The 24,592-nt window shown below is 49.2% G+C and overlaps 6 protein-coding genes across 6 annotated transcripts; 3 read left to right on the forward strand and 3 right to left on the reverse strand.

Annotated features, from left to right (window-relative positions):
- Positions 1–2,190: 2,190 nt before the first annotated feature.
- LOC101784770 lies at positions 2,191–5,153 on the reverse strand. The gene is made up of 2 exons (XM_004973826.3): positions 4,974–5,153; positions 2,191–2,715 (listed from the first exon to the last, which is right to left on the reverse strand). The coding sequence occupies exons 1-2, from the start codon at positions 5,151–5,153 to the stop codon at positions 2,542–2,544; spliced, it is 354 nt and encodes a 117-aa protein (XP_004973883.2). The 3' UTR covers positions 2,191–2,541.
- Positions 5,154–5,511: 358 nt separating this feature from the next.
- LOC101776674 (pentatricopeptide repeat-containing protein At2g03880, mitochondrial) lies at positions 5,512–7,774 on the reverse strand. Its single transcript, XM_004974785.3, has one exon. It carries the CDS (start codon positions 7,622–7,624, stop codon positions 5,699–5,701), a length of 1,926 nt encoding a protein of 641 aa, XP_004974842.3. The 5' UTR covers positions 7,625–7,774; the 3' UTR covers positions 5,512–5,698.
- A 210-nt stretch (positions 7,775–7,984) lies between these two features.
- LOC101785165 (aminoacylase-1) lies at positions 7,985–11,894 on the reverse strand. Its single transcript, XM_004973827.3, has 5 exons — positions 11,386–11,894; positions 10,194–10,646; positions 9,537–9,674; positions 8,523–8,762; positions 7,985–8,416 (listed from the first exon to the last, which is right to left on the reverse strand). Exons 1-5 carry the CDS (start codon positions 11,812–11,814, stop codon positions 8,306–8,308), a joined length of 1,371 nt encoding a protein of 456 aa, XP_004973884.1. The 5' UTR covers positions 11,815–11,894; the 3' UTR covers positions 7,985–8,305.
- A 4,079-nt stretch (positions 11,895–15,973) lies between these two features.
- Positions 15,974–18,620, forward strand: LOC101777094. Its single transcript, XM_004974786.3, has 2 exons — positions 15,974–16,510; positions 17,973–18,620. The coding sequence occupies exons 1-2, from the start codon at positions 16,065–16,067 to the stop codon at positions 18,307–18,309; spliced, it is 783 nt and encodes a 260-aa protein (XP_004974843.1). The 5' UTR covers positions 15,974–16,064; the 3' UTR covers positions 18,310–18,620.
- A 997-nt stretch (positions 18,621–19,617) lies between these two features.
- Positions 19,618–21,202, forward strand: LOC101785573 (heavy metal-associated isoprenylated plant protein 44). The gene is made up of 3 exons (XM_004973828.3): positions 19,618–19,772; positions 20,384–20,456; positions 20,701–21,202. Exons 1-3 carry the CDS (start codon positions 19,767–19,769, stop codon positions 20,889–20,891), a joined length of 270 nt encoding a protein of 89 aa, XP_004973885.1. The 5' UTR covers positions 19,618–19,766; the 3' UTR covers positions 20,892–21,202.
- Positions 21,203–22,026: 824 nt separating this feature from the next.
- On the forward strand, positions 22,027–24,496 carry LOC101785975 (geranylgeranyl transferase type-2 subunit beta 1). Its single transcript, XM_004973829.4, has 9 exons — positions 22,027–22,170; positions 22,250–22,403; positions 22,507–22,623; positions 22,786–22,852; positions 22,958–23,106; positions 23,504–23,637; positions 23,735–23,833; positions 23,924–23,999; positions 24,120–24,496. Exons 1-9 carry the CDS (start codon positions 22,108–22,110, stop codon positions 24,212–24,214), a joined length of 954 nt encoding a protein of 317 aa, XP_004973886.1. The 5' UTR covers positions 22,027–22,107; the 3' UTR covers positions 24,215–24,496.
- Positions 24,497–24,592: the final 96 nt, after the last annotated feature.

Consider the following 24,592-nt stretch of genomic DNA (forward strand, 5'->3'; position numbering starts at 1 on the left):
CCACTCTCTCACTCCCTCCCTCTCGCGCCACGGGATCCCCGGCTCCTCCTTTATGTACGCCACGGCGGCCGGCCCTCGCCGCTGCGCTTTCTCGCCCCCATCGTCGCCATCGCCAACCGCTCGTCACGTGCCGCTCGTGGCCCGCGGCCACCCTCCTCGGATGCCTTCCGGTTCCGGATAAGAACCAGAACCACCACAGCACAGGTGTGCGACGCCGGATCAAAAGCTCGGCGCCCGACCGCGAAAAAAGGAGACAGCTTTTTCCGCGGCGCCGGTGGCCCGATCCAAGACCGCGAGGTGGACGGCTCCCAGACGGAAATCTGGAACGGACGAACCAGAGGATGAAGAATTACCACTCGCGCGCGCGAGGAACACAACGAATTGCCGGTTCCGGTGGGTGGCGAGATTGGGGAATTGGGCTCTGCCCCTCTCTGTCTCTCTCCTCGCGCTCACCGAGGTTCGGGCAATGTGCAGTGGCCGTGGGTGGTTCTTGGTGCGCGCCTGCCCCTGGTTTCTGGGGGGCGGTTCTTGGGATGGGGAAATGGGAAATGAATTGGTACAGCTCGGGTTGGCAGGGCTCGAGTCACGTAGAAATGGAGCGAGCTGAGCCAGCGGATGAGAGGGAGAGTGACAGGGTGTCCTATCGGCTACCGCCTTGGGATGCCGATCGCCTCAGCTCCTCCATTCGGGGGTCGGGGTGAGTGAATCTTGTTTTCTTCGCAAGGAATAATGGGTGAACGAAAGTGAAAAAGATTTTGTTCTGGATGATGATGATGGGATGGATAGGGTAGCCCTGTGGATTTGGTGGCATCTCTATCTAAGGTTTCGGATGCCATTACAGAGTGATCATTCCCACGTTGTTTAAAACTTCGTCCAAGGGACAAGACAAGATACCAATACCACCTTGATGCGAGTTCGCTTCACTAGCCAGTGGTTAACTATCAAGGTAATAAAAAGTGGAGGAGTGATTAGTGACGCCTCCTCCCAGGTCGCGAGGGAATCTCTCGGTAACCTCACATTCTTCCTGGCAGCATAGAAGCTCGACGGAAACCAAGGTTTTTTAACCTTGCCAATTCCATATGAAGCTTTTTTCCCCACTGTAATAGTAACTTCTGGGGGTAATTTCCACTTCAATAATAAACAATCATTGATGACCCTATCATGATCCACCACTAGAGGGAGGCATCTCTCCCCACTCTCCTGTTCTGGCAAAGGCGAATGATGAGCGGCGGATGAGCTCGCACCGCATCGGGAGGGGCGGCCGGGCCACGTGCGCGCGGAAGCCGCCTCGAACCGCCGCTGCACGCAAACGCAACACCGCAAGTCCGCAACGGCTCGCTTCCGAACGCCTCCTCCCTGTCCCCGTGGGCGCGGGCGCGAGCTTGCCGGCGACGGCGGCAGCCGCGCATGGGCCACCGCCACCGCTGTCCAGCACGTCGGCGGAGTGGGGCTGCACGAGCAGGTGGGTTCGCTGGCCTGGCTGGGGCTTGGAACGAATGATGCAGACCACTTGCTGGTCAGCTGGTGTCACCGAAGGTTCCCGGGGTTCCGCCGCTTACGCATGGGCCCAGCTGAGCGTCAGGGCCCACTCGGCCAATCCTAGCTGTGGCTGGGTGCGCGCGTCAGGCGTCACATGGCGTCCAACCGCAGGCAGGGAGATCCCTTCGCTGCGCTGTTCCGTTCCGTTCCGTTCGTCTCCATTCTCTGATTCTGATCGCCACAGGCGTTCCGTTCGACGGAGGACGCAGCACTGCACTGCAGCAGCCCGACGGATCTGAGGACACGTGGCCGTCGCGTCGCGTCCGGATGCTTTTCGCATGACAGTCCGACGAATATTGTTACTGCTGATTGGTGATTCCTGCGGTGGATCGGGGGCCAACGGATTGGGTAGGGCCAGCCGGATGGTTGAGGCGAGCACATCACACGCTTGAATAACACACGGCTGTGGCTTTTCAGGTAACGGTCGTTGTCAGGGGCAGGGAGGGAGCTCGTAATCGTAAACTACAGTAGCCATTCCCGTCCCGATCGCAACGCCCCGTCCTGGAAAAAACTACAGCGCCAAAGATGAAAGTTCAGTCCGTTTTCACATCCAATCTGGAGGAGGCATGTGCAGAGACAAGAAAGATAAAGACCACTACAGTACAGGTACAGGATTTTATCTTCAAGACGGGATCAAAGTTGGCACTCAGCTTAAGGGTGAAAAAGAGAGGGTTATTAATTCAGAGATTCGTGCTACAGTGACCCAGGACGCTTGATTTGGCCTGCACTGGACCGCATCATGTTCAGGTTGCCTTTGGTTCAATGATCCTATCAATTAGGAACAGGAGGGATGCAGTGAGAACTGAGTACCGGCTGGTACCAACCAACCAGGCCATCCCAGACGAGAGGGATTCCTTCCCGTTACTCGTTCAGGGACATCTCCGAATTTCTCGTACAGTTCCAGTTTGTAAATAAGATGCTACGGCTTCAAATTGGTTCCAGCGAGCGTAGTACTATCAGTAGTGACTAGTTCAGTAGTGTCGTCCTAGCTCAGCTCGGCTCTCATTTCTTTGCCTTGGAGAACCGGAGGCACCTGTACTTCTCGCCGCTGACTGTGATCTCCAGGGCTCCATCTTGGTTGTCCTGGTTCGAGGCCGTTCCCATGAGGACGCTCTTCTCTTTCTCCAGGTTCTCCCTCTCGATCTTCAGCCTTGCTTCTTGCCGCACGATTTCAGCCTGCCCAAAACAAAGGCGCAGCGTGTCAAATTACAGGTCCTGAAGGTTGTGTAAAGCGCAAACCATTGTGAGCTGCAAAGAAATCTTGAAGGCAGTGAAAAGTTGGATGTTGGAACTCAGAGGATCCTTCAGCTCACCTATGAGACTACCATGACATACAATACAATAGATAAAATGTTTACTTGACAACCCACTACTTGGATCAATTGCTTTATTTCTCTCTCAAAAAATTTGCTTTATTTCTTAGTCTTCACTTTACCTAAAAGATAAATTTAGGTAAGATATTGTTGTGTCGAAGAAGCGAGCAATTTGACTAAAGTCTAGGATAAAGAGCTCCACTGTGTGATCAAACAACTCAGTGTCGATTGCGATGCTTTCATCATGAGTGTTGCTATCTGTTCTTTGCATGATAGGAGTAACTCACTGTCATCATGACTTCAATAGATTATATTCATCTTCCAGATATAAATGTGATCTGTTGACGATTATGACACCCATCTTGCTCATTTGGTTGCTGCTTATCCTATTTGTATCCTAATGTAGTTTGTTGACCAGAATTTGACAGCATATGATGCTTGCAATCAGGGTACATGATGGGAGGGGTTTCATTGTGGCCACACCAGAAAGGTGCCTCCATTGATAATGATCTGGCCACCAAGATGCAGGACGTCAACCTAAAAGGTACAGCAGAATTATATAGCCTGAGCTGATGAAAATTGAAAAGTAGCTCCTTTAGCACTGAGGTTTCCAAGATTGCAGCACGCACTACGCAGCAACAACCTTATATGCTGGAAACAGAGCATCATCACATCACTATGGGTGTAGGGACTCTCTACCCAGACCAAGATTGGTGTATCCCTATTCCCTAGTAGGGCCCAAACATTCATCTCTATGGATTTAAAACCCATCCGCCAATCCAATCTATCCAAGAAACGGAAGAACCTCTTCCAAGTTCAGGCCCACTCCTACTGCTATCCATGTGGGAGTTGTTTCCACTATCTCATAATACAGGTCACTTTCCCGTCTAGTGTATTTTTCAGTCCCATTAATGGCCGAACAGCCCAACCGTTAGGACAACCTACAGCCCCAGGTGGCAAAGAGCCATCATGGAGGGCCAAACCTTCAGATGATGCAGACTCTTGGGGGAAGATCCCGCTCTCATCACTCTTCTGTGGCATCCCTTTCCATTGGTATCATTGACCATCAGATCACTAAGGCTGACTTCCATCTATGCTCAATGGGTGAGTCTTGCAGTCAAATTTTCCTATTGCCTCAATCGAATCCTAGGAAATTATGGAAAAAAGCTACATATTCATATTGTTCATGGGTTGAGAAACAGCAGTTAGACTCTAGGGGGTCAATTTTCCCCTTGTCCCTCAGTATATTGTAACCAGAACCATGTTTAATGCATCTTTTTTTATAAAAATAATGTAATTATGTTACCTTGATCTGTGCTCATAATATGTATTCTTATAAACTGTAAGTCAATAGTGTTAATATACACCCAATTCATTCTTTTCCTTAGAAGAATCTCTCTAACTACACCTGGCCTATCACCCCTGTATGGTTTACCAGCCCACCATAGCACGGTACAGCACTTGCACTGTCACATAATACAAAGTAGACGTCAGTAGGTTTGCATGTAAAAGCTACTACTATACATTGGAGAGAAAACAATGAGCTGTCCTCCTTAACAAGTCAATGGATATTTAATATGACGTTCTCTCCAAGTCAGTTATATGAGTTGCGACTACTTGATGCGCAGGGCTTGTGCTTCCCAGGCATCTTTTATATTTATATTCCTATCTTCACATGACCTATCACCTTACTATGGTTTCCATGTTCTCCACGGAACAGAAAGAGACAAGCTTTATTCCCCTGGCTGCCTTCATGACCGCTACAGTGAAAGGCAAGGAATAATCTCTTACAATGTACTTGTTCAGCATCAGAGGAAACTGAAGGGTATTGACTCAACTCATCAAGAAACTGTGCAGTGCAGATGCACGTTCGGTGTATCTACCCATCTCAATCCTTTTCCAACAATCATTGAAAAATGCACTGACGATCAGATCATCAATTTACGGCTCATAAATCTCAAGTAACAAATCGAAGCGGTTTCAGCATCAATATCTTCCGTGTTCGTGATCACAAAACAGATGGCACAGTAAAAGATGCTGGCCATGAGCCCAAGACGAGATGATGGGGATGAGCAGAGAATGGGGATGGAGCAGGAGTGAAGGGGGGTTGGGACTCGGTACCTCGCGGCGGGAGAGCTCAGCCTTCCACGCGGCCTCCCGCTCGGCGACCTCGCGCTCGCGCTCCGCGATGTAGCTCTGCATCTCCCGCTCCTTCATGATGCGGTCCTGGATGTCCGCGTCCAGCGCCTCCTTGAGCTCCTTCACGAACTTGTCCACCACCGCCTTTATCCGCACCGACATCTCGCCGCCGCCGCGCCCCACGAACACCACAACCACCGGCAAAGGACACCGCCCCGCTCCTCCTCTGCGCTCTTGATACCGGCGCCGTGTCACGGGCAGCCTCCACGCGCCGTGGCTGCTGGGGCTCGGTGTGGAGGACCGAGGACGGCGGAAACCGGCGGAAACCTTTGCGTCGTTTGTTTTCGGGGCGTTTGCGGCGCCTGTTGCGATGCTGCGTAGATGATGTGGTGGACCAGGTAGAAGGGTGGCCCAGTGGGCCCTTTCATGGGCCATGACTTCTGTTTGCTATCTTTAGCTTCATTTTTTTTTTTACTTTTTGTTTAATCTCCTTTACCTTTGCTCTTTTTGACCAGAAACATTCTTTTGATACTCATCTTTCAATAAACAGAAAATCTAGACAATTCTGGCCAACAGTGAACAAAGAGTGACATTCCTGCATCCACTTTCACAAGGATCAAAGAACGCTTGCATAGCTGTAGTTGTCGCCAGTAACCACTAACCTCATAAAGTGAGGCCAATTAGGATTAGGAACACCATATACCTGGCTACCAGTAGTCACCACAGGAGCAAGTTCCATCCTGGAAATGGTGGAACCGAACAGGGTCTCTGATGATGATCACCTTGCCTTCGCTCTTGGAGACGAGCTTTGCAAACGCATGGCAGTCACCGCAGATCCTCAGGTTCTTCATGATTCTGATAGGTTTCCCTTCCATAGCATGCATAGTTCCAAATGCTATCGCCAGCTTCTCACTGTGATATTTCAGCAGATCTTCCTTCTGCTCGATTGCGAGATCCTGCAGCACAAATTCTGTCTGTGGAACATAACCCAGTGCGCTGATCCTCCCGATCAACCGGTTCAGCTCCTGAACTATGGAATCCGAGATTGGGTGTGATAAGTCACCAGCAATGAACACATGGACCTGTTTTTCCAGCTCAATCCAGCTTCGCCCTGGTTCTTTCTTCATACCTCGGTCTCTCATCGCTTTCCATGGCTTCTCAGCATCCGTCCACTGCTGCAGATCTGCATATGTGTTTGACAACAATACACGAGCACCTTGGTCATCAGGCTCCAGTTTAAGTATTTCTCTGGCTGCATATGCTGCAAGATTGGCATTTTTATGCATCCTGCAAGCGCCTAGGAGAGTCCTCCAAATGACCGAGTCTGCATCAAGGCTCATCTCATGGATGAATTCCACGGCCTCATCAAGCTTCCCTGCTCGACCAAGGAGATCGACCATGCAGTTGTGGTGTTCTCTCTCAGGTCGAATGCCAAAGAGCTTCTCCATAGACTTAAAGTAGTACCAACCATCTTCCACTAGACCAGCATGACTGCAGGCAAAGAGAACTCCAACCAACGTTATGCGGTTTGGTGCCACCCCTTCAGATTTCATCAAGTCGAAAACCCTCAACGCCTCGGTGCTTCTCCCATTCTGCGCCAAACCAGAGATCATGGTGCTCCATGAGATTACATCCCTCTGCGGCATCCTGCGGAACAAGGCACCCGCATCCTGCAAACTCCCGCACTTGCAGTACATGTCGAGAAGCGCATTGTGCAGAATCAAATCCTTCTGATACTTGATCACATGAGCATGCACCTGCCTCCCCACTTCAAGCATGACCATCCCAGTGCACGCCCTTAGGACACTCGTCAAGGTGCCCTGATTTGCCGAGAATCCAGCATCCTTCATCCTCACAAACAGCTCTATCGCCCCAGCACCATCTCCGCTCTGTGCGAACCCTGCGATGATTGAATTCCACACGACCAAATCCCCAGTCACCATCTCATCGAAGACACCGCGCCCGCCATCCAAATCCCCAAGCTTCATGTACGCGTCGATCAATGAGCTCCGCACGAACACGTCCGAATCCAGCCCAACTTTAACAGTGCTAGCGTGCATGGCCGCGAGCACTCCCGGCGTGCCACACGCGCCGAGGACACTAGAGAATGTGTAGGCGTTGGGAGCGACCCCGTCCCTCCGCATGGCTACCAGGAATCTCAGCGCCTCCTCCTTCCTCCCGTCGGCGTTGGCCAGCGCCGCCACGACCGTCGTCCAGGTGACGACGTTCCTCTCCGGCATCCCGTCGAACAGCATGAGCGCGTCGTCGAGCAGGCCGAACTTGGCGTACATCGACACGAGCGAGTTGGAGACGAAGAGGCCGCCGCCGCCACCGTGCGGCAGCGCTCCATAGGCGGCGACGTGGCGGTGGATGAGCCGGCCGTCGCTTGCCATCCCGTGGCGCACGCAGAGCTTGACGAGGCGGGTGAGGGAGACGGGGTCCGCGCGGAGCCCCACCGAGGCGAGGTCAGGGAGCAGTGCGAGCGCGGTGGCGAAGGGCCCCTCGACACAGAGGCGGGAGAATGTGGCGAGGAGAGGGTGCGGGTGCGAGTGCGGTTGTGTGTGGAGGCGGCGGCTGCTCCGGCGAGTGCCGGCAAGGCGGTTGCGAAGGAGGCGTTTGAACAGGGAGTTCATCAGATGCAGACAGCAGAACGCAGGTGAGGCGAGTCGAGGCGGTTAGGCTATAAAGCCCACTGCCCACCTGAAGGGCTGAAGCTGAACCGTAGGAATTCTGCAGGAGACAGTTGGAGAAAATTTTCTTGTTTGAATAACCACAAATTATGCTTCAAAACTCAATCTCAAGTAGAAGAATTTCTGCAAATTTTGTGTTTGGTTATTCCAATAGCCTGTGAATTGCATCTCAAATAGATTGTATTTGAATTCTTACGAAATTTGTGTGCAACACATGTCAACCGTGATATTGCACTCCGCACATCAGCTACAAACATTTAGTAGATTTGTGATCAGCTATTGGGACGCCAGCATATGAAATGCACAAAGGCACATAGCAATGAAGCACGTGGCAGCATGTACTGCATTACTGATGCAATGAATGTAAGTCTGATACAACAGTTAAGACTGAAGCATCAAGTAGCAATAGGGTCAGCCCTGAATTGCGCAGAGGAGCTGCAATGTCATGCCAATTATTCTAAGTACGCTTATTGCAAATATACAAGGATGGTGTTTGCAGTTCTATCATTTCGCCGCAGGAGCAGAAACATAAGCAGCTGCTTTTTAGTGTGCTGGATTCATGATTTCAGTGCTCCAGTTGGGCAGCAAGAATCGCGACAAGATGAGGCAAGGTCAAGGTTTTCCTCATAGCTCTGCCCTGTCATTGTCTTTACCGCCATCTTTGTGGGTGGCCAGTGCCCTGATGATGGACTCGTATATCCCAATTCCTTTGAGGTACTCATCTTTGCGCAAAAACTACATGATACGAAAATACAGATTTAACAAACTTGGTAGATATAGCATTTACAAAGAATATACCTTAATGGGATTAATTTATCGAATTAAAATCAATGATACAAACCTCATTATGGTCATGAAGCAATATTGGTGTGTTCGCCATAGGTGAAAAACCGAATGCTGGTAACCCAATCTGTCGGAAGTAGCGGGCATCAGTAGAGGCTGGGAATATCTCTGGCTTACCAAGTTTGCCACCAGCACTCTTCACAGCTTCTTCAAGCAACAACCACCAGGGGTTTGTGCTGTCAGCAGGTGTGATGGCTGGCTTACCAAAGTTGTCCAGGACAGACATCTTCTGTTTAAACTGCAGAACAGATACCCAGAAGATACATGATTGGAAACTTTCTGAATTTCACATCACCAAGGTCATGCATATGGATCATACAGAATTATAATTACTCACAGAATATAGAACTGCACGTTTGTGTTGGACATCAATATGCAATGTAATATTATCTTTGCCAACATTTGACAGGAACAGAATAGGTACTATACAAACCATTTAAAACTCAAATATTTGTGTGCTAGATCATATATCCATAAGTCTATCTTCAATAAACTCAGTCAAAAGTATAGCACCTCTAACAGAAGCACAAACAAAAACAATAATTAAAATTGAATATCTCATACAATTACCTCGGCCCATTAACAAAACAAAGAGTTCTGAAAAGTGAGCCCTGTTGAGAAATACAAATCCAATAGAGTGGCAAAAAGAGTGTGTATACATTGGAAAGTAGAAGCATATTATCTAGATGAACTAACTTTATCAAGAAAAGTACGAAAAGAAATATTGAAAGCCAGTATGTAGAGGTTCAACAAACTTTAATACAAAAAAAGAACAGCAGGGACATTTTCACCGATTCTTCAATTATTCTAAAGAAGACTTGTTGCCTCAATTCCGTGCCTTTTGTTGTCCATAGATTCAACAAAAAGTTAACTCAAAATCAGAAGTGTCCAAAAGGGATGTGAAAGTAAATATGGTTTCTTTTGGTTCGGATCTGTCCCCACACAATAAGTACCTAGTTAACATGTTTGTAGTGTATATATGCCATCAGTTGAACCACCATGAACATCATACCTCAAAGGTCAAGTTGCGTGAAGATGGTGCCCATTCTTCAACAAGGCGCCTCTCCAGTGCTTCCACATGGGCACTAGGTGGGATTCGGATGTCAAGACCTACCTCTGCTTCAGATGGTTGGAGATTCATGACGAAACCCTGAAAAAAGTGTGGATGATAAACTGATTTAGTTGGACACATTAGCAAGTTGACCTGGTTTAATTGGAAGATGAACTAATCCCAATTCATGCAAGATATATGATTTATACAAGTAAGAATTCAATGGATAAAAAAGAATGGAAACTCTATAAATGCATCAGATTCTAGAAAAGCATTATTGTGTTTGAGAGTGTATTAAAGAACAACATCAACCTATAATTCATGTTCATTTATTGGTTCCTATAGATTGAAGTTAAGAATAGATATTAAGTAATGATATGAATCCCTAATCAAAGATATTTCGATTCTAGTTAATACCAAATAACAGATCAATGCTTCCTCTAATTTTCAATAATATCATAGGATAATAAGGAACAAGACCATTGCATTAATAACTCATGAGAAGGTGATCAAGCTTGCAATATAATTTAACGAGACCTAGTAAAGATCACTTAAAATTCTTGAAAGACTAAAATTGCAGCTCAGCACATATGTAACATGAAAAATAAATCAACTAACCGTCGGTGTAGGTGTGCCAGCCTTCAGGTATGCAAAATTCACCGACACGACATCTCCTTCAGCCTTCTCTCCAGACTTCACTAAATCAAACTGCGATGTCCTGAATCTCCTAATAACCTCCACACTCTTCATCAAATTCTCCATTGCACTACCATCATATAATTTTGCACCATGCCCTGGTGCACCCTTTGCTTTTATAGTAAGCCACCAAGGGCTACGCTCTGCATAGAACACACGATACTCTTCCCCAGGAGATGCAAGCCCCTCATCAAGGACCAACCCCACATTCATTTCTTTGAACTCCTTAGATGAAACAAACAGCTCAACACCCTCATGCCCACCAATCTCCTCATCAGGAACAAATATTATATAGATGTTTCGATCCGGAACAAAACCTGCAGAACGCAAACGTCGGATGGCTTCAAGGTACTGCATCCCTACGCACTTCATGTCCTGCATGAAACATAGAGAAGTCCAAGAATATATTAGATGCAATAAACATGTAAAACTAGTGGATTTTTAGAGCTTTGGAGTTTTCAACAATTTCATGAAAAGCATTATGTGAGAACATATCCTAAGGGAGCTTTGACATACAGCTAAAATAATCAAGTGATTTTAGCAAACAGGCCAAGATAATAAATTAGCATTTTAGTAAGGGGAGATCGACACTTCAGGAAGAGTTGTTCGAGCAGCATGAATATACAGCCTAAGAGTGACTTTTCAGGCGAAAAAGATAAGTGTAGTGAAAAAATTGTAAAATATGTACAATTTCACACTTTAATTGAAATGGAGTCTTGCAGATTACTATACAGTTAGTACTAAACTAAACTTTTCTAGCATTCTATCATTTGGCACAGCTACAGTAAAGCACCTATAAGCAATCCTAGCCACAAAATAAAGCATAGTGAACAAATCCAAATATAAAGATCACCTTCCTGCTCAAGGTAGATTACTCTCCCGAGTAAATATCCAAATCCCAGACATAACTACGAATTGAGGCATCAAGCCAACTTGTGGATCAGTAGCTAAAAATTGGACATTCGGAAACAAGACAGCACCAATAACTCCTAGTACCAGTTATATATGATTCATGATGCTTGATGCACGCCACATGTATAAAGCTCATACTAAACAAGCAAAAATCGCAGCTTTAAGCAACCTTGCCAGTAAGGAAGTACTCCGTACATCTCACCTGGGAGCCTCGGGCGTAGATGCGACCGGATGCCTCGTCGAGGGCGGCGGAGAAGGGCGGGTGGTCCCACTTGTGCGGCTCCGACGGCACGACGTCGGTGTGGGAGTTGAGGAGTATCGAGGGGAGCGACGACCGCCGCCCGGGCCACCGCAGTAGCAGCAGGGGCTTCCCGGCGACGAGCTCCAGCGTGCGCGCCTCGAGCCCGGCCTCGGAAGCCTGGCCCCGGAGGAAGGCCACGGCCGCGGCGTAGTCCGGCGCCGGCTGCGCCGTATCGATGCGGAGGTACTCCTGGAACCGGGAGATCGCATCCGCGTCCGACGACGGCGAGGAGGCGGCGGCGGAGGCGAGGAGGGCGAGGGAAAGGAGCAGAGTGGCGGATGCCGTCGCCATGGAAGCGGGATGTTTCCGTGAAAGATTCTTGGTTCCCATGGCGATGAGACGGGGCCGTGGATTGTGGTGGCTGGTGGAGTGGTGGGTTTGGACTCGGAGTTGGTGGCGGCGAGTGGCGACGGCTGGCCGTGGCCGGTTGGGAACGGCAGGGTGAGAGTGAAGTGACGTGGCACAGTTGTTTTTCTAATCGTAATCTTTATCAATAATTTTAAAATCGTAGTCAAGATTCGTAATCGTGCGTGATTTTTTTACCGTTTTTATTTGCAAGGCTCACGGACCTCTCAAGATTCAAATTTTGAAATTTTTATCAATAAGTTGATTATTATTTTTTATTTTTATAATCATCAAATATACTCTACAATGATTATAAATTTATAACATAAATAATATAATATAAGAAAAATGAATGGTCAAAGTGTTATTTCGAAGATCGTGCCAAGTTATACTATGCCTTATAAACATAGATGGAGGAAGTATAAATTATACCCATTCAAGTTTGCACCTATTTATCGTTGTAACCTCCTCCCGTTCATAACTTGTATGCCACTGGCCACAGATAGTCTAGCAGACACGAGGATATCACCACTAGTAGGATCATTTAAGGGACACAGGGTGCATCAAACTAAGAGATATAAGTATGATAATGGACGATAGGCATGGCACCATAAGAGCAAGTACAATAAGTCCACACCACTTGGTTACATCAGCAAAATTTGACGTGGGAGAGAGAAAAAACGGGATAGAGAGTGAACTGGTCGCTAGGTTCGTCGACCGTCTCATAGTTCCCAACGCACCAAGCGCCTAGTACGCACCCCCAACCTCCTGCAGCCAAGCTCGTCGCCTCCGCACGGGGTCTGGAGGCCCCACACACGACGAACCAGGAGGCAACCATGGCCGGAGGCTGCCAGCACTCACCGGATGAGTGGACCTCACATAATTTAAAAAGTTAATATTGCAATGTGTGATGAGACTAATTATTGTGGTTAGTCTATATGACTTGTTTGTAGATGACATGGCTTGGCTATAAGCCAAGCTTACTAACCATGCTCTAAGCGTAAAAATAAGAGGGCAAAGGCTGATTAGTGGCAAGCTAACCAGCATTGCATGGATTTGCAGGTTTGGAAGAGGAGAAGGTTATAAGAGTAGAAAGAAGTGTGAAAGAAACAAATAAGATATATCTGAAAAGACATAGGATACCCATGAAACACTAACCTATCAACTATGATTTTGTGCGAAGAAACTTGTAATTCTATTATTTGTACTCAGATTGATGGTGGCATTGTAAGAGAATCGCTTGACGCCTGCACTTACCTTTATTGTGAGTAGTTGTGGCGCTTGATGTGTGTGGTGGAAGGAAGAATAGACGGAAGGTTGTGGGAACTACTTCATGGGAGTAGATGAGCGATAGTTGCACATAGTTCTAGTAGTTTGAGGGTTGGGATATGAGGAGGATATGGTAAGCCAGCTGCCTCGTCCGCATGTATCTTTTGTGACACTTTATAGTCTAGAGCATTTTATTTAAGGATGTAGTTACACAGAGAGCACTCACGATATAGCGCTACAATGAAAGCACTCGATCCGTCCAGGTTCAGCCCCCTCCCCTACCTCCCCCAACCCTGACTCGCTCTCTCCCTCGACATTTTATCCCCCTACGACCGCACACCAACCTTATATGTTTGATTGTCACTGTCTTCCTCCATCCATTGAACATCCCTATTGCCCACCGCATCCGCCTGCCACCCACCCATCTCCCGTGCCACCCTCAACACTTGCGGCCCCACCACGCAACCCCTCCCCCTTGCAACCACCTCCATTGCCGCCGACGCCTCACCACCACCACACCTCAATCCCCACCCTTCGCTAATCATTCTAATGATCCTTCCTGCCGCCAACCCTCCCCGACCTCCTCCACCATCGCGGCACGCAACGCCTCTTTTGTCATCCTGCCCACACCCCCACCATCGTGGATCTGCCAACCTCCCCCGACCTTCCCTCTAGATCCCGTAGCCACATATCCGCTCCCCCAACCTGAAACTCGAACCCGAGCTCGTCAGAGTTGGATTTGTCACCGAATAAAGAGGTACTTGACGGAGACGAAGAGGATGATGCTGGAGTTAGAGGTATCTCAGTTTGTTACTTCCTTTGATTCGATCTGTTATCTTTCCTTTTTCTGACTTTGATATCCCTTCCCTTCCTCCTACGTTACAAATTAGGAGGGTTTTCTTGCGTTAAACTAAAATTGAGAGTCCTCCCGATTTAGATTTTTCGTTTGTTTTGGGTTGATAGATCTTCTATGACACGCCTTTAGCGTTTTTCATTTTATCGAGACCAAAGATAATGACAATTTATACCGAATTCCGAGTCTGATTTAACTCTAAACACGTTTGGTTCATGGCTTAGAGAAAAATGAAACACTACTTAGAAGATAGGCCTTTTGGGTTTGCCTTATATGATACCTTTGGTTGTCACTCAATCCCACAATGGGTTACCAATTGCGACTTCCATTCATAAAACACGTACACCAATCGAGCCGGTGGACAGGGCCGATCTTGAGATTTCAAGGTCCAGGCGAAACTTAAGAGGGAATCCTAGCAACAACTCAAGATTATCCTGGTTGCTTAGATCATATATGTATATATATATATATACACACACTCAGTAAACTCGGTTGCTCATGAGTTCGGGGGTCTCAGTAGCGGGGGGCGGCGCTAGCCACCGGCGTCCTGACCGCCCTCCCTCCTGCCGTTCCTCTCGCGGTTTTTCCGGGTCAGTTTTCCGCATCTCCTGCCCTTCTCCCGGCAAGGCCGCGGACCGCGGGCGCCGGGCGGCGGGGGCCTGCAGGTGCAGGCCTGCCCGTCAAGCCGCGGCGCGCGCACCGGGCGCCACCAGAACGCACGACACGCGGACGGGCGCCGAATTGGAAACTGCCGACGAGACGCGGTTGTGAGAGGCGTCAGCACAGTGGCCGCAACAGCCCACGGCACGCTAGAGCGGCGCGCAGGCCAGGGAGATCATTGGCGGCCAGCCTTTGCGGCCAGTAAACAAGCCGCGAAACTGATCCGGCTCCAGTGACCTGCCTGCCTGCGGCTGGCTGTGGCCTGTGGGTGTGCGTGCCGGCCGGCCTGCTGCTGCCTCCGTGCCTGCGTTCCATCCCCACCGAATGGCCGCCCTGGGAACACGCCTGTGGCTAGACGCACACACGGTTTCGCACTTTCGCGTCATGTTGTTGTGCATCGCTCACTGACAGTAGGCTTAATGAACCTTTCCTAGCATTCAGCGTCTCAAGGCAAGCTTCTCGATTGCACGATGACCAGGAAGAAACATGATCCAATGGTGCACATTTCACGTGTACCACAAAAGTAGCCACCATAAATCAACTTAACTTACATGTGAGCCCTTATTCGATAAACACCAGTAGCTTTAAAAGATCTAACGTATTCTATGATGTGGTATTGAGATGACAAGGTGTCAATTTGATAAGTTAGACATATGTACCGTTTGAAACACGAGCACTTGTTTGATAAACACTAACAACTCTAGAAAGATATAACACATTCTAGGATGTGGCATTGAGAGTACAATCACCAACTTAGTAACTTAGCATCTGCCATAAGATCAAATTAATGTTGTTTCACATGAGTCATTGTTTGGTAAAATGACAACAACTTTAGAAGATCTACCGTACTTTAAGATGCCGGTGTGTCTCCAAACACGAGTCTTTACTTGATAAACATCGACACTCAACGTGTTCTAAGATTAAGATGATAAGCATTGAGAGCTAACACGTATAGTATGCCCCAGCTTCCGTTTCTCTTCCACTGATAACCTCCTGCGTTTCTAGTTGACCATGGCCGGGCCGGCGGGACACAGTTGATCCCCCTGTTACAGCTCGCGTCCGGTGGGCCAAATCCAGGCAGATATCGTAGGCATTCATCCCAGCACAGACCGGCCCCACCTGTCAGAGACACGGCCGGCAGAGCATTTGCTCGGCGTGCCGGTACGGGAAGCGTTTATCCCGGCCCCGAGCCCTGCAAACAATACTGCTAAAATATTGCCACGCAGAGAGAATCCCTATGCTATGCATCCATCACCGCTTCTCTCTCTCTCCATCTCCTCCACGGCTCCACCCCTCCTCCCTTTTAAAGCTTGCGACTCTCTCTCTCTCTCTCTAGAAAACAATCTCTGCGTCGCGCATAAACAACGCTGAGGGAGTCGTCTCCCTGTCCCTCTCCTTCCCCCACCGGGGCCACCCGCCCATAAACCCCGAGGAAAACCCCGCACCGGCGGCCATGGCGCAGCCGGCCGGCGCCGGCGCCGGAGCCGGGGGCGGCAGGGGGCGGGAGCTGCGGATGTCCATCGAGGAGGTGGCCAAGAAGCTGTCGCTGTGGCACACGGCCACGTTCCGGCCCATCCTGACCCACGACGAGCTGGAGCCCATCCTTGCCTTGGCCGGCTTCGTGCCGGCACCGCCGGCGCCGGCGCCCACCAACGGGCAGCAGGAGGCGGAGTGCCCCCCCGCCGGCGGCGGGGTGGCGTGGCGGGAGTACGCCTACCTCGGGTGCAATGCCGACGCGGTGGCGGCGGCGCGGCGGCGCCGGCGCGCGGACCCCGGCCCGCGCCCGCGCCTGCCGTACCCGCGCGTCGACGGCCTGCACCTCAAGACCTACGAGGCCTTCCTCGGCGCCGTCGAGGCCTGCCTCGGCGCCGACCGCGTCTCCAACCTCTTCCATGTCAGGTGCGCCCCCGTCCCGTCCCGTTCCGTTCCTGGCTCGTCGGTTGCATCGCGCCACGCGAACGCCGCCCCGGCCGCCGCGTGCGAGGGCCCTTTTTAGTTGCCGCCCCTGGGTTTGACTCGCGCCTCTGTCCCTCCCCATGATTTTGTTGGCTTCCTGTTCTGTTCGGATAGGCTCGGGTTTGTTGCGAGCGGTCAGCCCGTAGCTGTTGCACGTACGCGCGCCCGCTCGCTTGCTCGCGCACACCGCCAATTCGAAATCGCCCGTTGTGTGGCTGTGGCTCGATCGTTGTCTCTGGTGATTGTTATGGCATTTGGTTGTTTGAATTCTGCAGGAATTGTGCTGCTGGTTGTGAGTGTTGGCACTAGGAATTCAGTGAAATTCCCGCGTTCCGAATTTCAGACCGCGGGGACTCAGAGCCGTCTTGTGCAACCTCTGAGGGGGGTTTACTGGTTTTACACCTGATCGGGCGAAATGCGGAAATGGCTAGCTATTAGTTTAATTTTTCATTTGTCAACTGATTGGGATGGCGCTAATCAAGTTCAGTTTGGCTTTTGGTTAGCTTGTTGGTGATTAAAGGCGTGTTTGCGTTTGCAAAATTGACTAGGCATGGCGTGGGGATTTGTTTTCGTCGGGGGAAGTTTTACATTTCGTGAGCCTGATCAGAGTTTGGTTTGTCACGTCGAACTCGCTGGGCATCCGAAGCCTTGTTATCATCGAAGGACGGATAGTGCATGAACACTGAAATGTTGCTGTCATGTGTTTTATTGAATCGGTCTGTTGCTTGCATTGTGCCGCTTGCTCAAAACCATGATAAAAATCTGCATCCATGCAAGTAGAAACAAACTGTGGCCGTGTGAGTTCTAACTTCTAAAGCACTGTGCAGTTGGTGAAATCATCTGGAAAGTTCAGATAACCATTTCGTTGTCTGAGCATTGATCAGGTGTGATTATCTCTTGGTACTGATGATGTGGCTGCAATCACTACAACTCTCTAAACTTCGCTATATTTATCCACCACTGTTAGTAAACATAAAACTGGTTCATCCTCTCCTACAGTATATGGTAAGTGCGTGAAACCGATGTTATCTGTGTACTCCTCCTTCTGCTCTCACATCTACTACTATGTACTGTAAAAGTAATTGTTTGGTTTGTTTCTTTTGAGCAAGGTAATTGTTTGGTTTGATGTGATGTTGCAATGCACGTGCCGCCATTTAGCAGCTAGCGAGGTTCTTATATTGGGCTTCTCGTCAGGCCCATACTAGCCCAATTCCCGTGGAGGGAGAATGGAAGCTTAAGCCCGAATACACTTAACAGTTGGGCCAAGCCCAGTTAGGATGGTCACCGACCTCTCATTTGTTTTCCTTTTTCCTTTTTCTTTCTTGCACTGTGATTCGGATCGTCTGAAAAAAATCTTGGCTCATGCCTGTTCGTGCACTGAGCATCTCTTCTTCTTCTTCCCCAGGCTGATGCCGGTGACCAACCCACATGACCGGGCGTTCGACAAGGTGTTCCGCCCTATGCGGAACTTCACCCCGGAGGAGGACGGGCTCATCGTGTACCGTGAGGGCACCCTGGACGACCTCACCTTCGAGATGTGCAGCCACCACGGCGCCATCGGAGATCTCGGCCACCACGTCATCCCGGGCATCAGCTGCTCCGACCTCGGCTACCTCCGCAAGGTCGACGGCAACTGCCACCTGGAGGGCTGCTGTGCTAGATACCCCGCCACAGCCGCCGTCGCCGCCGCCGGCTGTGACTTCTTCACCGTCCATGTCAAGGATCTCTTCCCCAAGTATTAGCTGAATAATCTGTGCAATCTTGAAAAGATGCATGGGTCATGAGCAGAGTAGGTGCTACCGGTAGCTGAATTAGCAGAGCAGTGAGGCATCACCAGGTGATTGCAGTTAGTTACAGTGACATTATAGTGTTGGTCAGGGTTGCTCCTTTCCTTTCCGAGTGTATAATCTGTTGCGATCCATGTGTATGCATGTTGAGTGACTCAGCATAAAGGTTTTGGAGAGGTGTCTGTAGCTGGGTTTAACTTGGAGGATAGTAATGGTATGAAAAAAAATCAAATGGAATCGATCAGGTAGTGACATGTTGCTTAATTTCTTGGTAATTTTCCCCTTAGCATTTCGTCAATGATGCATGCCAGAGTGTGCCATTGTGTTTCATGCGATCATTTCATTGTGATGCAAATGAAATACATCAGCTCAGTACATCACCATTTCATATACTGTCTATTTTTTTTCTCTTGAGTCAACTGAAAGTAAACTAGTAGTTTGACTGCATGATAAGTTGCGTCACGGTGTTCTTGAAGATTCATATGCTTGTTAATTTGCTATGCGTGTGGAGGCAGGGGCAAGAATACCAAACTTGCGTCAGGGTCCATTTTGCTGTCTCTCCATCGTCCGCTTTCCTTCCTTCGCCCTCCCTCATGGCTCGCTTTAACCTTTTGCGCTTTTGCTCTTTTTGTAACCATTAAGGTCACTCACTCCGTCCTGCGGATCTCCAGACATTCCAAACTGTATTCCATGCCTCTGCCATGCCCACCATGCATCCATCCGCTCGACACCTCACAAAGCGAGCTTGGACTCGTCAATGGCGTCCATGTCATCGGCAAGGCCAGGGATCCTCTGCAACCAATCACTCTCTAGCCGATCACACGAGCACGCTAACCTCTCTTAACCATGGTCCTAATGGTGGGGCACATGCGTTGGATCTCGCAGAAGCTGGACGCAATCGATCAGGGTCAATCAACCTCTCCTTTCGTGCCATGCATGAGCCAGCTGCATGGACCATTGAGAATGGAGCTCTGGGCAAGTAAACTAGTAGTGGCCACCGGATCGATCATCAGCAAGAGAGACCCAGGCCTCGGTGAGACCACCGGTCGCTCTTCTCCATGTAGACCTAGGGTCGCCTTTGGGAAAGCTGAGGAGATCACTGTGCCGTATAGCTGGGTAGGGTCGTAGAGGTCCCTAGGTGTGTTATAGGCGCCATCAGCTTAGATTACAACACCAGCAGGAATCTCTTCTCTCGAACACACCGTCTTTAACCTTTTCCCTTCATCACATCCTGCCGGTGCTCTTTTGGGCTTTTTTTGTTATACACCACCTCTTGTGGGTTGCTTGCTGTTGCCGCTATAAGAGGTCTGCCCCGCTCTCATCTTATTCCCTTCTTCCCCGTTTCGAAAGCTGGCCGGCGACTGGCGGTGTAAGATCATCGATCAACCGTAGCTTGCGCCGGTTTCTCTCCCATGGAGGTATGGGTTAATTTGCTAGCTCATCAGTGGAATTCATCATGGCCTCATAAAATGTGTGCTTTTTGTTTAATTCGAGTGGTGTTCATGTAGAGATGATAATGCAGCCAGGTTCTTAATTAGCTAGAGCCTAGAGGTTAGTTAATTTGTTCGAAATGCAGACCTGCAAAAAATGAATACGTTTGAGGTAACAGTTTGCAAGGTGCATTATTCATCTCTAGCCTCTGCATTCATCACCTTATACATGTTCATCAATTGCAATTTCAAGCAGAAGAAATAAAATGGAACGGTTTTTACCTTATCCTGCCCTGATGTAGAACGTACAATATAGAGAAATGTCTACTCTATTGAGTATATGATGGATGGTCACTTGGATAGAATCACCCCTGTGTTCTTATGTGATCATGTTTTGTCAGCAAGGAGACGGTCTAGCTTTCGGAAAGTGCATCTCCTCAGTCCTCAGACAGTGATAAATAGGGGATTAGTACGATATGATCATGATGACACACACAAATACTTTTCCTTTGCATGATCTGAGCTAGGTAGCCATGACCATGACTGCATGCATGCATATGGCAATCCTGTGCTCATTTCCTGATTGCTGGCGTTGGCAGAGCACGGAGCTGAAAGTGGAGATGGTGGCGCTGCATGAGAAGCGGGTACGGAAATGCCTGTCCAAAGTGAAAGGTAAGCAAGCCAAAGCCCATCCAAGCCAGCCAAGATCCATCATCCATCTGTCTGTTTCACTCACTGTAGATCATCAAGATCTCAAAAAAAAAAAAACTCACTGTAGATCATCAGATCCGATCCTTTGTTTCTTTACCAAAGCCCAGGCCTTTCGTTTCCTTTGGTTCCGATGGCTCTCTCCCTGTCCCTGACGTGGATCTCTCTTTGCTTGTGGTGGTCGCAACGCAATGATGCGCGCGCGCAGGCATCGAGCGGGTGGAGGTGGAGGCGAGCCTCCAGAAGGTGGTGGTGACGGGGTGCGTGAACCGGAGCAAGATCCTCAAGGCGCTCCGGCGGGTGGGGCTCCGCGCCGAGCCGTGGTCGCCGCACAACGAGCTGCTCAGCGCCTACGCCACCACCAGCCTCATGTTCAACAACTCCTACAGCTTCTTCTGATCACCACCCACCTCCGAATCTGACGACGACCCTTCTGGCGATGTCCGTTGCGCGCGCTAGCTGTTGCCTTCTACCACTAGTTTTTTTTTTCCCTTTCTTTCTCTGCTTGGGGTTTGGGAACGGGAAGGCGTTCCACAATGTATACAGAGATGGCATTTCATTTTTTCTCTTCCTTTGGGTTGTTGGGGACGATGCATGGCTGCGTGTTGAGTAGTGGTGACCGGTGAGGAAGCAGCAGGCAGATGTAAAATGTGTTCTGCAGGCAAGAGATTAAGCCGGGGCCTTGCATGATGGCGTGCGTGTTCATGATCGATCCACGGTGCAGATGGAAAACCATGACCCGAATCCTTTCGTGTCGTAGCGCATGATCTGCAGAGAAGCTTGCAGCGTTGCCCCGTCGCCGCTTTTTGTTAACGAGACTGATCTGACCATGATGCCGTGCGCGCGCTTCGCCGCACATCGCTGCCGCCGCCGCCGACGGGGTCGGAGCCGTCCAGTGGTCTGCTAACACGTCCGCGCGGCCCCGTTCTGCCTCCCCCCGTGGGCGATTTCTGACCGACACCGGCCTCTGGGCTCTGGCCCGCCCGACACGCGATGACGCGGCCCGAACGATCGAGTGGCCCAGCTCTGTGGACGACGTCTCATGGGCCTCACGACGCCAGCCCATTCAGCGTCAGGCCTCTCTCTCTCTCTCATCGAGAGTCTGGTGATGAACTCGCTCTGAGCTCTCGTCGACCTTCACGCCGCCTCCTCCGCCGCCACCGCCGCCGCCGATCCGTATCCCGGGCGGGAGAGGCGATCGACGCTGGGGACGCTGATCCGCGCGCTCCTTCGCTCTGCCGATTCCTGCGCCGCCGCTGCTGTGGTGCTAGCCGAGGTCGCCGGCGAGCTCGCCGGGCGCCATCTCACCGGCGGAGCATTTGCAGAACGCCCCCACGATTTGGATCGCGATCCGATTATTTCCAAAAGCCCCACCGGTATTTTCAAATAGACCCTATTTTGGATCGCGGTACTAGTCGCGATCCGATTTTTTTGAAAAAGACCCTACTATTTGCAAATAACCCGTCGTGATCCGAAGTTTTGCACAAAAGACCCTAATATTTGCATGTTGGCCCCTGGATTGGATAGTAACTTTTCCAGCCGTCGTGGGGTTCAGTTCAGAACCTCTCTCGTTCAGGGGAAGAAGAAGCAGGAGCACGAGCCGAGCGACACGGCCATGGCGGGGAAGGCGGAGCTCGCCGCGGACCAGCACGTCCGCTACATCGTCACCGTGGAGAAGGTAACGCACCAATCCGCCTCGCCCTCTCGCGTCCCGTCTCCCCCCAACGCTTCCAACGCCCGCGCTTCCCCCGTCGCAGAAGAAGGATTCGTTTGAGTCGCTGGTGATGGAGCACATCCGCCTCAACGGCGCCTACTGGGGCCTCACCACGCTGGACCTCCTCCACAAGCTCCACGCCGTCGACGCCGCCGAGGTCGTCGACTGGATCATGTCCTGCTACCACCCCGAATCTGGTACTCCCGCCTCGCCAATCCTCGCTCGATTTTATCCCCCCGGTGGTTGGTTGTGAAATTGATCTGTATGCGTGCTATCCTTGGGATGTATGTGGCGGTGCAGGTGGATTTGGAGGGAACGTCGGGCACGATCCGCATGTCCTCTACACGCTCAGCGCCGTGCAGGTCCTCTGCCTCTTCGATCGGCTCGATGTCCTTGATGTGGACAAGGTTGCTGACTGTATCCTTTTTCCAGATCTTGAATTGGGTTCACACTGTCGGAGTATGTTTGTAAAGTTGAGATTGCCAATGCCCTATTGAGAAAAGTGAATCCTGCAACCCTAGTTTATTAAGCTGACTGAACTTGAAATCCAGTTCCTTTTCCTTAGCCACATCATGTTAGATGTCGCTGGACTGCAAAATGAGGATGGATCATTTTCTGGTGATATCTGGGGTGAAGTGGACACTAGGTAAAGAACCTTCAAATGATCATTTTGAGTTCCCAATTTAGTGTTTCCAACATAAAAATCCATGTGAGCTAGTAATTCAAACTAAATACATTTCTATTTCTGTAGGTTCTCGTATATTGCCCTATGTACCTTATCATTACTACACCGTCTGCATAAAATTGATGTGCAAAAGGCTGTAGATTTCGTTGTTAGCTGTAAGAACTTGGATGGTGGATTTGGAGCTATGCCAGGAGGGGAGTCTCATGCTGGGCAAAGTATGTCTTACTTTCACTTTTACTGGAAACCCTGCTTTGTGTTATTTGTGTTTTTTAAGTACACCTGTAGTTTATCATAAGTGGGCAAAGTATGTGCTTCTAAAGGATGCTTTATCAAAGAAGAATAATGGGAGAACTGGCTATGTAATGCAGTAGACTATCTTCAAATGAACATTACTATAATTCTAAAATATAATCTAGCTTCTTCTACAGCATTACAACTTCCTCTGGTTATTGGTGACAATTTAATTGACCTGTTGTAGTATCACCCTAATCTTAGCTGCCATTGCCTGAAATTAGCTTTACTGGATGTAATTGTTTCCAAACTCATGTATTTTCTGCAAACTATCTCTTTTACAGTGGTTCAGGTAACCTGAACACATACATTTGCATGCAGTATTTTGTTGTGTCGGAGCTCTTGCAATTACCGGATCTCTGCATCACATTGATAGAGATCTTCTTGGATGGTGGCTTTGTGAGCGCCAGTGTAAAGATGGCGGACTTAATGGGCGACCTGAGAAATTAGCTGATGTGAGGTTTACTTTGTTTATCATCATGTGGTGTATGTTTTGCATTCCTCACTATACCCTGCCACTATGGGTTTAATTGAACTGTTAAAATTCTCAAGGTTTGTTACTCTTGGTGGGTGTTATCAAGCTTGATAATGATTGATAGAGTGCATTGGATTGACAAGGAAAAGCTTACAAAATTCATACTAAACTGTCAGGTAACTGTTTATTATTCACCACTGCTATTTCGATAACATATGTCCCTTGACTCATCAGTTCCAAATCTTCTCATTTGTGTTGATTGTCAGGACAAAGAGAATGGTGGCATTTCAGATAGACCAGACAATGCAGTAGATATCTATCACACATACTTTGGAGTTGCAGGTGTTTATTTTCTTTCCATACTGTGGTATTTTCAAAATATGCAATGATCTTGTATATGGCACATGAATGAATTAGAATTGTAAACTCTGCGCGTAACCAGTTAACCATTCTTGCAAGCAGGGCTTTCATTGATGGAGTACCCTGGGGTGAAGCCTATGGATCCTGCCTATGCGTTGCCATTGGATGTTGTCAATCGGATTTTCTTGAGAAAATAGAACGTTACGTTGATTTGCTTCACAGATGTTGTGTTATTTAACGTGGATGCTTCTCTACCACTGTAGTTAGCATTGGAAGCAAAGTAGCTGAGGTGTAGGATCAGTTTTACATGGAGTCAGGAACACATGTTGGTATATCACATCAACTTTTTTGAGCGTCAACAATATATTTGGACTGAACTTGTACCAATTACACAGCGGCAAACATTGGTTCTTCTTGTCTGCCCCCTTCACCTTTCAGTTACGCTTAGTTAAAGCATTTGCCACTTGCTCTGTTGAATAGTTCATGGAAGTTATTTTTTTGCTAGTTGATCTGATTCTCTCATTTGCGTGACGACATTGTGTTCGATGATACATAAAAAAGGCAAAGATATGACG

This window comes from Setaria italica, chromosome VI, assembly GCF_000263155.2.
Source record: "Setaria italica strain Yugu1 chromosome VI, Setaria_italica_v2.0, whole genome shotgun sequence".
Classification (NCBI taxonomy): domain Eukaryota; kingdom Viridiplantae; phylum Streptophyta; class Magnoliopsida; order Poales; family Poaceae; genus Setaria; species Setaria italica.